A 14,591-nucleotide genomic window follows, 5' to 3' on the forward strand; every position below is an offset into this window, starting at 1 on the left:
GCCATAGAGGTACTGGTAAAACGAGATGCCCTGTGTCTCAAAGTGGATGTCAAGATAACCACGCACTTTGGGACAACTTGAGATGTACAATTACTATAATTGGTTGTGGCTTTCTTGACTTCATCTCTCAGGTAGCACTGGGGACATAGGTACACCAGAGTACAGAGACAAACCTTCGTGAGGTTGATTGATCACATGAAGGGGTTTTCTCTTGCATTAGAATAGCTAGTGTCTTCATTCAGGAAAAAAAAACCTTGACTACTGCTGTACTCCATCTGGACCGGACAAATACTGGGCTAAGCTTACTGTTTTTTGTTTTTAGTCTCCACCCTCCCTCCAAAAACAAACAAACAAACAAACAAAACCCTGCTTTTTCACTGAAAATGGAATAATGAACCTGAGGGTGATGACATGTTCCATGGAACTGTCCAGCACTACTTGCCAATTACTGGTGTCCTGAGGAGGGAGAAAAGACAAGAGGGTAAGAGAGGGAGCATTTTGGGATTCTATGCCTGGTCTCTGCTCTCTTAGAAAGCCCATTTGTCTGAAGCAGTACCAACCTGGGAGAAGAAAACATTCGCCAATCTTCCAAGTGGGTAGAGATCATGAGCCAATAGAACTTCGCACTATGGAGGGGAAGCCATCTCAAGAATAGTATCTTTAGTCTGCTGATATTCCTGTGATGACACAGATTTTGGATTATCTAAAAAAATGAAGCAGACATTGTGGTCCAAGGAGAGTTTGAAAGATTTGTCCGGCTGAACCTATTAGTATGGTTCCTCTACAGCCCTGTTGATGGGATCTTTTCTTCTATGTCCTGGAATCCACTGGTATCCAGAATCTCCAACAGAGATTCAGGCATTAGGAAAATGGCTTTCCCCTTCTTCCTATGCTCACGTATAGAGGGTCTTGGGCTAGAGAGAGCTGAGGGTCAGGGTTTATGCTTGTTAGGGTGTAAGTCAATAAAATTCATGAGCCTCAACTCTTCGTACAGGAAAAGGAGACCAGATAAAAGGATGAACATAGAAATGGACCCTCTCCAGCTGATGACCTGGATGAATACTTGGAGTGATTAACACATCCCCCAAGAGATTAAACTCACTGTGGCTCTTTCTAGTGTTTCTTTCCTTTTTGGGTTTGATATTTTGGAGATGGGAGGAATCTCTTGTCCTCTTCCTGTCCCTATCTCAAGTTGGAACTGCAGAGCAGCGATATCTGGCTGAGAACCTAGGAATACTGCAGACTGTCCGTAATAATGTGAAGCACGTTGACTTTCTTTTAGAATTTCTCTCTGAACTCCTTCAAGACCTTAGACGTTGAGAGATGTGGCTGGAGACTGTGTGGCAAGCTGAATGTAAGCTGTGTAAAGAAATTAGAATGAACCAAGCTAACTGATGCTCTAAATTTCTAGGTCTGGATGATGGGATGGGGAGGAGCACTAAGATGAAGATATGAAACACAAAGTCACTTGCTCAGGGCTGCTGGTGTGCATGGCTGTCCCTATCAAAAATAAAGAGTCTGATTTGAATAGAGTAGAGCAACTACCTGGGTTTTCACACTGCACATCAGAGTTGTCCTTTGGCTGAAAATGACTGGCTGATTCCTAAGGTAAGTGATGAAGAGGGGCAACGATAACTGTGACACAGTCAGGCAGTATTCAGGCATCATGGCTTTGGCCTTCCCCAATATCATATATCTAGGACAAAATGAGCCTGTCAAAGCAGCAGTCTTGGCCAAGGTATGCAACCCTTCCCTTCTCTCTTATGAAGCTGGCCCTTGAATCCTGAAGCTGCTCAGTGGTGGACAGAAGCTTCATCAGGATAAAATGGATGAAGATATTTAGCAGATCCCATCACCGAGGAAGCACTGAACTTGGGAAATGCCGAGCTTCCATTATGATCCCCTTCCAGAAACTCTCCTTACCAGCGCTGCTGCTAGACGGAAGAGTTAGTCAGAGCAAAAAAGCTAAAATCCTGTCTGGAAGAGCCCAGGATGAATCTCTGTCTAGCACAAAGACAGGAGCCTAATCTCTGAAGGTAGTTGGAGTTACATGTGCCCAGCAAGGGAAGCAGGCAAGCAGCTTGGGAAAGAAATGGCAAGAGTAATCTCTTATCCTTTGAAATGTGGGTTAAAGGTGGAAAACCCATTAGTACTCGAGTGACAGAAGAAGGTACTCGCATGAGAGAATGATGCCTGCAAAGTAAGCCTGCAGCGGGGATGTACGCAATGTGTCAGGACCAGGTCGCGCGCGCACGTGTGTGTGTGTGTATTTGCAGTATAGCCAGACAGGTGTCAACATTAATGCTGAATGAACTTAATCTTTGTTGAAAGAAATTGACACCGAACAGAGGGTTAACACTGCTACTGAAATTTTATTTTAGTGGAGTTATTGAAGATTCAACTTCAGGAGAAAAAAAAATCCAAGCCTAAACATCACACGGCAATGAATTGCACCACAGAGAAAAAATTTTTTTGCCAGCAGGAAGGTTTTTATATCTTTAATACAAAAACTACACCCCATACAATTTTTTCATCTCATGCTGTTTTCTATGCGGGATAAAATATACGTATAAGTCAGTCCAGTAAATTACAAACACACATTTACAAATGGAAACTTAAAAGCCTGAGATCTCAACTAACACCCTTTGACTAGGTTTCTTTGCAACTTACCAAAAAAATCCCAAAATCAAGAAAACCACAAATTCTATCTAAGTGAATCCATAAAACAGATTCATTGTGGCCTGCTGGAAAGGACTCATCTTTCTATTCCGCTTCTATTCATTCAGTGTCAGTTAGATAATAAAGGAACCTATCACATCCATAGCACAACAGGAAGTCCTGTGATTTTGGAAGCTCTCCCAAGGGCTTAGAAAAAAAATCACCCAGGAGCCAAAGCTTATGCTTAAACTGTATTTTAAAACTTGTTCCCCATCTTTTTACTAGTTTTATCAATCAAACAATCAACTTCGCAGCAAAACAAAATTTGATATTTATAAAATGAAAGACTGAAACTCAAATGGATAAACACAGATGTTTTAAGACTTAATTTTTTTCCCAAAGCTTACCTTGCAGCCTTCACATGTAATGACACCATAATGGATTCCTGATGATTTGTCTCCACAGATCTTGCATGGAATAATTTCAATTTGAGCTGCAACAGAAGCACGCAACCAGTTAATTACATTTTCTTTTAAACACCTTATAAAAGCGTTCCCTGATCAGCATTTGTACAGTGAAAACTAATAACCTACTAAACATTATACTGCATTAACTATTCATTGCTGAACTGTGAGGGTCCCCCTAGAGCCTTGGACTAAATTATGGCTGCTCGTTATATAATAGCTTTCAGGTTATTAAAATGGGTCATTTGAGAAGGTGTTTAAGAACCCACAAGAAGGCTAGGATCAGCATTTCAAAGCCAAAAAGAACTGGGGAGTTCACAGTTTGGCTGAAGAACTAAATACTAAAAGGTTTCCTCAAATCTCCTTTCCTCAGAATTGTTACAAAAGGTATAAAGCTTGTCCTGGCTGAAAATCCATGATATGAATGTAACACTTTACACACAAGTGTCACGGCCATCTAGTCTACACTATTGACCAGTTTATACACAGATAAATATGGGAAATACTGGTAGCATTTTAAATGAAGGATCTCAAATTCACAAAAAATTTAGATTGAATGTTTATTATTAATAATTTGTGTATTAACACCCTGAAACTGAAGAAGGGAGGAAAATATGGCAGTACTCTAGTGCACTGGAGTATATCTTCTCTTCTGTCTTTGTATTTCTCTCCCTTTCTTGAGAAAGGACCACAGATGAACTCTATGAAAACAATGCTTCTTTACTGAACTAACAGCAATTAGAATTAAGTTTATCATGCTATGAAGCTCTTTCAGCATATCTCAAAGTTCATAAGGTGCCCATCCGGGCAAGTAACACACATTACCAGGGAGTCTGTTCTGTGTAAGTACCTCGGAATACATCCTCAAACTTCACCAGTGTATGTGGTTTGCATCCTTCGAAAGGTTCTATTACTAACAAAGTCTCTTTCAGGCAGGACTTTTCACCAAGTATCGGTAGTGTTTCACAGTTCAGAAGTCCAATTTTCTTTGTGTGTGTGTTCAAGCGCGCATTTTTTTATAAAATAGTGTGTACCTGAGCGCTGTTGCCTTGTATGCTTTGTCTCCCAAAATTCTGAGATTGGTTTATGCAATGCTGTGGGATCAGGCTTGATCAATTAAACTTGGCTGCTCCATCCATAAATTTCTCACAATTTCCAATGGAGTTTTTCCAAGATACAATGAGGTTTCTTACCATAATTTACTATCAGAAGAGCAGTTAATCTCCAATGAGGAGTTTAAAATCCATTAACACATTGCCTGATTACCTCTGAGAGACTTTATATTAACTTTGTTGAATTTATAGCTGTCCAACAGTAAACCTCAAAGTACATTACATCACAATATGTTTGGGGGTACCTTAGCCTTTTTTCTCAGCATGGGTTCATATGGTAAATGTGTCTGCTTTTCTGATTAGAGATTGTGTATTGTTCTATGTACTGTTAAGCACTTTGAACACCAATAGTGTGAAATGAATAGTTGTTAAGCAAGCAATGTCAATTTTTTCCTCTGATCCACTTGCTTGCAATAGGGAGTCTCACAGTTTAGGGTCAGGCATGTTATTTTAAGGACCAAAAACATTAAATGAACATGTCTTAAATTTATTACAGACATCTGGCAAATTAGAATATTCCCCAATCCATATAAAATGCAGTGAACGAAGCAACTACTGAGGAATAGTGACTTGCTCCCATGATTTGAATACTAGCTACTATGCTAAACTCAGGAAAGCAGCACCAGCAGCTATGCAACTACACAGCTTCTTTACTGACATTTCTGTACCAGTGGTTCTCAAACATTTTCACACAGTGGGGCACTGCATGCAACTGATTCTATCCTGGGCACCTCCTACTTCCAGACATTTAATCCCACAATTTTCCTGGGGCAGTTATAATGACAGGCTGAAATGAAAGTCATATTAGGATTCTTAAGGAGACTGGACCTCTGAAAGCTCTGCAGGGTTGCTTGTACCCTCCATACAAGCGTCTTTATTTCACTTTGCTGTTCCGCTCACACACTGAAAACAACAGGGGAGGAAGCTACCAAGTGTTAATTTATATTATTTTATTAATGTATTATATGCATTAGTAATTACTACAGCATCTGAGCACCTCACAAACGTTCATGACGAAAGCACCTCACAACAGGTGACATAGCATTATCCTTATTTTACACACTGGAAACTGAGGCACGGATATTATGTAACTGGCCTAATAACAACACAAAAATTCTAAGACAACTTCAGGAATAAATCATCCAGCTCCCACTTCTGTACCAGAAACTTAAGACCCACTTTCTTCCCTGCTGTTGTGAGTTAACATCCTATTCGAACTCCTGTTGCCAGTCAATAGATAAGACTCAACCGGATAGATAAACCTCAATATATTTTTAATACTCCACTTCTGTATATGTTATTGCCGTGTTGTTACTTGTAGAAACTGATGTAATAGGCTGTTTGTATGTTATCACTAATGCATAAAGTCTCATCTGAAGTTTAAGCATGCAATAGTTATTTCTTTACAAATTGTTAAGCAAGAGGACATTTGCAATTTGTTTCTGGAGAAATGTAACATGACTTCACAATACAAGCCTGAGGCTAAGTGATGAATAGTCTAAAAAGGGCAATAATTAGCCTAAAATGCATTGTCTGGAATGTCCTACTGCGATAATGAAATGGAATTTACATAAAACACAAGAAGGGAAATAGTTAGACCCTGGGCATGGAAGCATTTACTGATCATTATGGATAAGGGTAGTGGCACCAAATTAGATACGTTTTTAGAACTCTGAACTTGTCATAGAGTAGATTATCTTTAGTACACTTAGTTTCAATTATCACACAACATTTAATACTTAACCTTTACTTTTAACTTTTGAGCTACAATTCAGTAGAAGGAAGCTCTGAAGCATAAATTGCTTGGGATTGCCACAACCAATAATTGTATTAAAATTAACGCAGGGAAAGACATAAGATCAATTACTGCTTTAAGTGGTTGCTTTTGCAAATCAATATTAAAACAGAACCCTGTAACAAGTTCATATACCTTCTGTAAAATTATTAAAGGTCACAGCTACTTTATGGCTAGTGAATGCAAACTGCCTGTACATAAGCTACATGTTTTTCTTATAAGGGTGAAAATATGGCATCTTCTCTCTCATTTTCAACTTTGACATGCAAATATGCACTTGCTAAAATCTTGTTCATATGCAAACAAGACACATGGGAAACACTTTTGCATGTCAAAAATATGTTACAACTTGAGTTACTCACATTCCCAGTTTCAAAGGTTTCTGCACTATTAATGTTAATTGTGTCTGTTTAGTGCTTACACATCATTATACAGTAGGTTTTTTTTTTAGGTTATATAAAATACTGTAATTCATGTTTTAAGCTAGAATTAGCCTAAATTATAGTTTACAATTCCAGTCTTCCAGGGTGGTGCTCAGACTGATTTTGGTTCATGCATGAACAAATTATTTCTTCCATATGAATTGGAGAAAAAATAAAACTCCTGTGGTTGCTTAGAAACGGCTATGGATACCAAGGTGACAGACATAGTTAGTATTGGTAGATTAGAATACTAAGAATATTTCATATTGTGGAAAAAAACATGTTCCAGAACCATACTGAAAGTGTCCTGTGCAGAAGAAAGTGGCACACTCCCACCCAGAAACTGAATTAAAAAACCCAAGCCACACACCAAGATTCCCAAATACAGGCTCAAGCTGGCAGTCACCTGAGTAGCAAAACAGGCCACTGCAGAAATAACTCTTGAGAACACAAAGTAGCCATTGAGGGCAAGAGGCAGTATTTCTGAATATCTATGGTATTTATACTGTCCCCATCACATTAGTGTCTGAGTACCTCACAGTCTAATGTCTTCATCCTCATAACACCCCTGTGAGGTGGCAGTACTATTATCCCTGTTTTACAGTTGGGAAATGGAGGCACAGAGAGGCCAAGTGACTTGTCCAAGATCATACAGAAAATCTGTGGCAGATCAGTGAATTGACTCAGTGTCTCCCTAGTGGCAGGCAAATGCCCTAACTACTGGACACTCCTTTCCCATCCATCCCTGATGTTTTGATGTGGATGTTTTATTGACCGGCTACATTACCTCTTTGACATCTGTTTTGGTTGGTACGGTTTCTTTATATTTGCATTTTCAAAAATAAAATTATGTTTGTTTTAGCCTAATTTCAAATGCACACTCGCAACAGACAACCAAAATCAGCACTAATTGGCATCTTTGTGAGCTGCCTATACTCAAAAAGCCTCCCTTCATCTCCTCCCACTCTGTGCTTCATTCCTTCCTTTTGTTCAGGTCTGGAACAGACTCCCTGCACTTCTCTGCCAAGAACCCTCTCTCACAGTCCCTCCCCTAAACCCATTTCTTATAAGAACATAAGAACGGCCATACTGGGACAGACAAAGGTCCATGTAGCCTAGTATCCTGTCTTCCGACAGTGGTCAATGCCACATGCACCAGAGCGAATGAACAGAACAGGTAATCATCAAGTGATCCATCGCCTTTCACCCATTCCCAGCTTCTGGCAAACAGAGGCTAGGGACACCATCCCTGCCCGTCTTGGCTAATAGCCATTGATGGACCTATCCTCCATGAATTTATCTAGTACTTTTTTGAACCCTGTTATACTTTTGGCCTTCACAACATCCTCTGGCAAAGAGTTCCACAGGTTGACTGTGCGCTGTGTGAAAAAATACTTCCTTTTGTCTATTTTAAATCTACTGCCTATTAATTTCATTTGGTGGCTCCTAGTTCTTGTGTTCTGAGACGGAGTAAATAACACTTCCTTGTTTACTTTCTCCAAACCAGTCATGATTTTATAAACCTCTCTCATATCTGCCCTTAGTCATCTCTTTTCCAAGCTGAAAAGTCCCAGTCATATTAATCTTTCCTCATACGGCAGCCCTAATAATTTTTGTTGCCCTTTTCTAAACCTTTTCGAGTCCAATATATCTTTTTTGAGATGGGCAACCACATCTGCATGCAGTATTCAAGATGTGGGTGTACTATGGATTTACATAGAGGTAACAGGATATTTTCTGTCTTATTATCTATCCCTTTCTTAATGATTCCCAACATTCTGTTCACTTTTTTGACTGCCGCTGCACACTGAGTGGGTGTTTTCAGAGAAATATCCACAATGACTCCAAGATCTCTTTTTTGAGTGGTAACAGCTCATTTAAACCCCATAATTTTATATGTATCGTTGGGATTATGTTTTCCAATGTGCAGTACTTTGCATTTAGCAACATTGAATTTCATCTGCCATTTTGTTGCCCAGTCACCCAGTTTTGAGAGATCCTTTTGTAGCTCTTCAGTGTCTGCCTGGGACTTACCTATCTTGAGTAGTTTTGTATCATCTGCAAATTTTGCCACCTCATTGTTTATCCTTTTCCCAGATCATTTATGAATATGTTAAATAGGACTGGGTCCTGTACAGACCCCTGGGGGACATCACTATTTACCTCTCTCCATTCTGAAAACTGACCATTTATTCTTCTCCAGGTAATCACCCCTCCCTTATTAATTCTCACATCCTTCCCTCTAATGAAATACTGTCCTGTGCCTTTTATTGGTCAGATAGATTGTAAACTCTTCAGGGTAGGGATGGAATCTAACTCTACATCTGTGAAGAGCTGTGCAAATTTACAGTTCTTTACAAGTTTTACATTTTATTATTTGTGCTATCCTGTGGAGAGGCCCAAACCAAGACCAGAGCCTGATTATGTTACACACTGCAAGAGACAGCCCTTGCTCCAAATTCTTATAGTTTAAGACAAGACAGACAAAGGAAGCATTATTCCCTTTTATGAATGGGAAACTGAGTGACAGATTAAGGTTCTGATTCAGCAAAACACCTAAGTATGTTATCAATAGAACCGGTAGAAAGTTTTTTTCTGTGGAAAAATGGGGTTTTGTTGAAAACAAAATTTTTCTGCAAGAAATTTCATTTGACAAATTCCAAAAGTTTTTCAGAACAAAAAATTTCTGGAAACAAATTCTAAATTTTTTTCAGAAGTTTTCATTTCAAAATTGTAGGGGCTCCTACACACGTTTTGACTGTTTTCCAGCTGGCAAAAGTGAGACAAGTTAAAGTGTTGATTGCAGAGAGAAGGAAAAGTGAAAGGGTCACTTTTAAAAGCGGTTTCTTTCTCCCCACACACTTACTATTTCCCAACTGTATAGTGACTTGAAAGAGTTGTAAACAAAAATGTAGGAAAACATTCTCACCTCCAACCAGAGGTGAAAGTAGTTCCAGTGACTTACTGGTATGCTGGGGCCAGCTCTGGCCCCTGGAAGGGGCAGGGCCTAGGGCGGAAGGTGGGTGGCTGAGGGAGTCAGAGCCAGCCCCAGCCCACCCTGTAAGATAACTGCCCCCCCCACCCCCACCGGGGTAGCAGCAGCAGCCCAGGGCTCCGGGGGCTATTTAAAGGGCCCGGGGCTCCCCTGTTTCTACCGCCCCGGCCCTGTAAATAGCCGTGGGAGCCCTGGGGAAGCGACGGGGCTCCAGCGGCTATTTAAAGGACCAGGACGGCAGAGGCAGCTGGAGCCCTGGGCCTTTTAAATAGCCTTTGGAGCCCCCCGCTACCCCTAGGATCCGGGGGCTATTTAAAGGGCCCGGGGCTCCCCTGCTTCAATAGCCCCGGCCCTGTAAATAGCCGCTGGAGCCCTGGGGAAGCAGCGGGGCTCCCGCAGCTATTTAAAGGGCTGGGGCAGCAGAGGCAGCTGGAGCCCCAGGCCCTTTAAATAGCTCCTGGAGCCCCCCGCTACCCCTGGGGACCGAGGGCTATTTAAAGGGCCGGGGCGGTAGAAGCAGCAGGAGCCCCGGACTTTTTAAATAGCCCCCAGAGCCCTGCAGCCCTACTCCAGGGCTCCAGCAGTGGGGCTCTGGTGGCAATTTAAAGGGCCTGGGTTTCCAGCCCCTGCTGGGAGCCCCAGACCCTTTAAATTGCCCCCTGGGGAAGCCGGGCCGCCCCGGTATGGCAAACCGTCTCTTGCCGGTACGCCGTACCGGGGCGTACCAGCTTACTTTCACTTCTGCCTCCAACCCTTTTGCAGAGGTTCAGAATTGCCTGCGGAAAAATAAAATCTCTGGATGGGAAAAATTTTATGTGGGTGGGGGGGGGGAAACCAATTTTCCCGGCAGTGGTAGTGATTAGTTTTGTGCACATACTCCTGTGGCATTGATTCCTGCTTTGCTGAGAAGATATGGATTTAAGCACATGCTTAATTGCTTTGTTGAATTGGAGCCTATGCGCTCAATCTTGCAAAGCGCTAAGCACCTTGGCTCTGATCCTGCAAAGTTCTTATGCATGTGCTTTACTTCAAGCACATAAATAGTCCAATTTACATCACTGGGACTAATCTCATGGTCAAAGTTGCTAGATTGACACTTCTGTGACTTGTTCAAGGCTGCACAAGGTGACAAGTTCACAGCAGAGTCAGGAATTGAACCCAGATCTCCAGAGTCCCAGTCCAGTGCCTTACCCAAAAAAGCTTCTTCCTCTCTACATAATAAATATTTAACAATAATGAAAAATCCTTCCCTGTATCTGAATTAGATGTTTTCTACTTTACAGACTGTGCAGAATTTCCTTACCCCACACATTCAAATAGGGCGTTAAACTGTGTTAAGTATGTAAACTGAACTCACCTGCTTCTGAAAGGCTGCGATTTGTGCTACACATCATTGCTACTGCTGTTTTATAAGTATATTGATTAAATTAGGACTCATATATATTCATTGACACAAACAAGGAAGGTTCGTGTAATGTGCTGTTTAAGGCAACAAAATCTGAGCACAAACTGAATTAACAAGGAACAATTTTACTATATAATATTCTAATCCCCCTGCATTTTCAGCTTCATTACCTAAACAATTTGCTCTGTCATGCACCCTAAGTAATTCAACTCAGCTGCTAATTTCTCTCCTCCAAACATCTGCAGTTTCAATAAACCAAAAGCTAGTGGCAGCACAGCTCCACAAATTTCGTCAATATGTTACATTTAGTTAAGCGACCATCTGACTGTTCAGATACATTAAGCTATTTAAAACCTCATTCATTCTAGGGCTATGTAAATAGCTACAGCAGCTTTGTTAGAACACATGCTATTTGTTATGACAGAAACTTACTGGGCCAAATTCTACTCAGGTACGGAGGTACAACTCCGCTGAAGTCAATGGGTGTGGTAAACGGGTGGAATCAAGAGAATCAAAGCATTAATTAAAAACAAAATATGAGGAAGAAAGGCTCTTGCCCAGCTTAAACTCCTTGTGCCTGAACGTTGCTGGGACCCTGTCAGAATGCCACTATGAGTATGAAAGTATGTAGATGGATAAACAGTATAGGGGTAAAATTTTTAGAAGGATGGAGTCCTGGCCTCGTCTTCTTTCTGGCACAATTTGGGCCCACAAAATTAATTGCTAGTGAAAATTTAAGTCCTTCTGACTCTAATAGCCTGATTTGAGTGTGCCACACGGCAACTATGCTCTTTCATTCGGGTTCTTGTACCATGCCCATCATCTTGTGGTGTATTGATCTACACCACAAGATGCAACATAAAAATTTAAAGGAGTCTGGTGGCACCTTAAAGACTAACAGATTTATTTGGGCGTAAGCTTTCGTGGGTAAAAACCTCACTTCTTCAGATGCATCCTATGCATCTATGCATCCTATGCATCTGAAGAAGTGAGGTTTTTATCCACGAAAGCTTACGCCCAAATAAATCTGTTAGTCTTTAAGGTGCCACCAGACTCCTTGTTGTTTTTGTAGATACAGACTAACACGGCTACCCCCTGATAAAAATTTAAGTAGCTCACGCTTTGTTACTGAATTAAGAAACTTGATAGAGTAACTGCAGGCTATATGAAAAATGGTCTGATTCCATAAGGTGCATAATTACTGCTAATTAAATAAGTTTTTGTTGTTGTGGTGGTGGTGGTGCCTTTTAACTGATCTGTTCAGTTGACTAACTGCTTGAAAATTTTAAGTTGCCAGAGCATCTGCTAAACATTACAAATGGCTGGACCAATTTTTCTTCTACAAATAATACTTTCAATAATTAAAAAAAACAACTGTGTAAAAGCAGATTCTCTTATAAGATAAAATAGCACAACCTTCTAGGACAATCACAAACACACAGGAAAGACAAGCAGTTACCTTAAATCAAAATTAAGTGGAAAGCATTTGGTAGAAGGGATACAAAGTTAGTCTCTTTCCACATCCTTATAGTCCATAACTGAGCCAACCATGGGTTGACTTGAACTTCAGACACATGGAATTGTGTGGGCAACACATGGAATTGTGTGGGCAACACAAAGCAGTTAATAACTACTGAACAAGGTGTTGTGAGAAAACTCATTTGCATAGAGTTTGCTACCTCTCGATAAGCGGTCTAACTGTAAATGATTTTCATCTTGCTCCTAGCTCTCCCCATTTTCTTGGTTTAGCTTGAGCTAATTTCTTCCCTCTTGCACCAATGCTACTTTGGTATGTCATGCATACATGTGAAAGACACCTTGTCTTTTATGCTTATGTTCAGACACACTTCCATTGGACTTCAAGCCATTCATTGATTTTATGAACGCAACTGATGGCACTGAGAAAGGATAAAAACATTATATCTCTTTAAGCCCCTGTACAGGTGCCTGTTCACTTTGAAGGCACAGTTAGTTACACACACAAAACTGGACACGGTGGCTGAATATAAGGATTTTTGTATTATGCAGCAGACACCTGTCATGAACTAAACAGCAGCGTCTCTGCCACCCACAGTTGGCTGCTGCCATAAAGAGAAAAAAGTGCAATCTAATTTGCATCTGAAAACTAGATGTTCTTCCCAAATGCTTGCTGAGGGCATGACAGGTAGAGATGGCTCTTGCATTGAACAGTAGTCACATTATGAAACCACCACATTGTAGGCTGGAATACAACAGCAATCAACTAAGTGACAAGTCTATACCTAAGGAAGGATTAGGACTGTCACATCCAGAGAACGTGTATGACACTGCTGGGTTCATGAGCACAGATGTGCAAGGACAGCCAACAATGAAAATGCTGGCACCTAAGGTACACAGGCAAACAGTTTAAAGCATTAACCATGCATGTTTTAAAAGTCTCCCCCAACTAGCTGTTTATAATGAAGTTTTAGACAATGTTTGTTTTTCTGTTCGGAAGACACAAAGATGGTTATTGCTCAAGAGTATTTGAAGTCAATAACAATTTCTTAAAGTGCAGTCAAACATTTGTTTTGGAAAGACCAAGAATGACAGGAACTAAACAGATAAGAAAAGATAGTTCACATTTTGGTTTTCCCAACTTAGACAGCAGCATGCAAGCAGAAAACATAGCTATACATAAGAAGCACTGGACCAGATCCTCAGCTGATGTAAATCAACCTAGCGCCATTTTAGTCAATGGAATTATGACAGTGTACACCAGCTGAAGATCTGGCCTGTTATCAAAGCATCTAGTCTTGAATCAAGCCTTCATTGCTAGACTGTTTACTTTAACTTCACTGTCTTGCTGGACACAAAATACAGTACATTTGTTTATTTCTACTTTCCATTCATCATGATCTTGTGAAGGACTGCAGGGGTATATATATAGCTGTGCTTCTTTTTTTTTAAAGCACGCTTTACAGCTAGTGAAGAGATTTTTCTGAGGAAAATGCTTTCAAATAACCGATGGAACATTTTACACACACGTGTGTGTGTGTGTGTGTGTGTGTGTGTGTGTGTGTGTGTGTGTGTGTGTGTGTGTAAAAAAGTGTTCCATTGGTTATTTGAAAGCAATTTCCTCGGAAAAATCGCTTCACTAGCTGTAAAGTGTACTTTAAAAAAAAAAAAAACAATCGCAGCTTTATGAAATGCACAAAAATATAGAAGACTGGACATTTAAGAACAATTAATACTTTAGATTAATCTTTTAGTGTATATTTTAATAACATAACAAGATGGTATTTAAGGATACTCATCTTGTAACATTTTTTGAGGATAAGACAACATACCCGGCATAACAAAAAACTCAATTACCAGCTGTGATCACAGATTCTGCCCCTCTCCCCGACGGAGAAGATGATGCAGTCACCAACCACAGCATGTAGCATAATCATTACTTCACTGCAGTTACAAAATAAATGAACTAAAATTACTGCAAATGGGAGAGGGGGAAAAGAGCAGAGAAAGGAGAAGGGGAGAGGTCCTCCCATGCAAGGCCCGGTGCGTGCCAAAGCCAAGGTATTTTAAGACTGGTTTGACTATTTCAACAAGGTAAGAAAAGGCTTCCAAGTTTAATAAAATGGCAGGATCATCCTGTAATCTGTTGCCTTCTCATACAAAACAGAGCTGGGAGACTTTCTCCAGAGCCTGAATAGCACACATTTGTGAATCAAACATTTTTAACAATTCTGGCCCTTTCTTTTACTTTTAAATTAACTGTA

At 40.5% G+C, this 14,591-nt stretch overlaps 1 protein-coding gene across 14 annotated transcripts in view; it reads right to left on the reverse strand.

Moving 5' to 3' along the window:
- Positions 1-14,591, reverse strand: part of RORA (RAR related orphan receptor A) — a 563,622-nt gene that overhangs the window by 37,849 nt on the left and 511,182 nt on the right. For all 14 annotated transcript variants that reach the window (XM_065558338.1, XM_008164088.4, XM_065558344.1 and 11 more), the window contains one exon: positions 3,066-3,151. In XM_065558338.1, coding sequence (XP_065414410.1) covers positions 3,066-3,151 — 86 coding nt within the window. The remainder of the gene's footprint in view (positions 1-3,065; positions 3,152-14,591) is intronic.

This window comes from Chrysemys picta, chromosome 10 (assembly GCF_011386835.1).
Source record: "Chrysemys picta bellii isolate R12L10 chromosome 10, ASM1138683v2, whole genome shotgun sequence".
Classification (NCBI taxonomy): domain Eukaryota; kingdom Metazoa; phylum Chordata; order Testudines; family Emydidae; genus Chrysemys; species Chrysemys picta.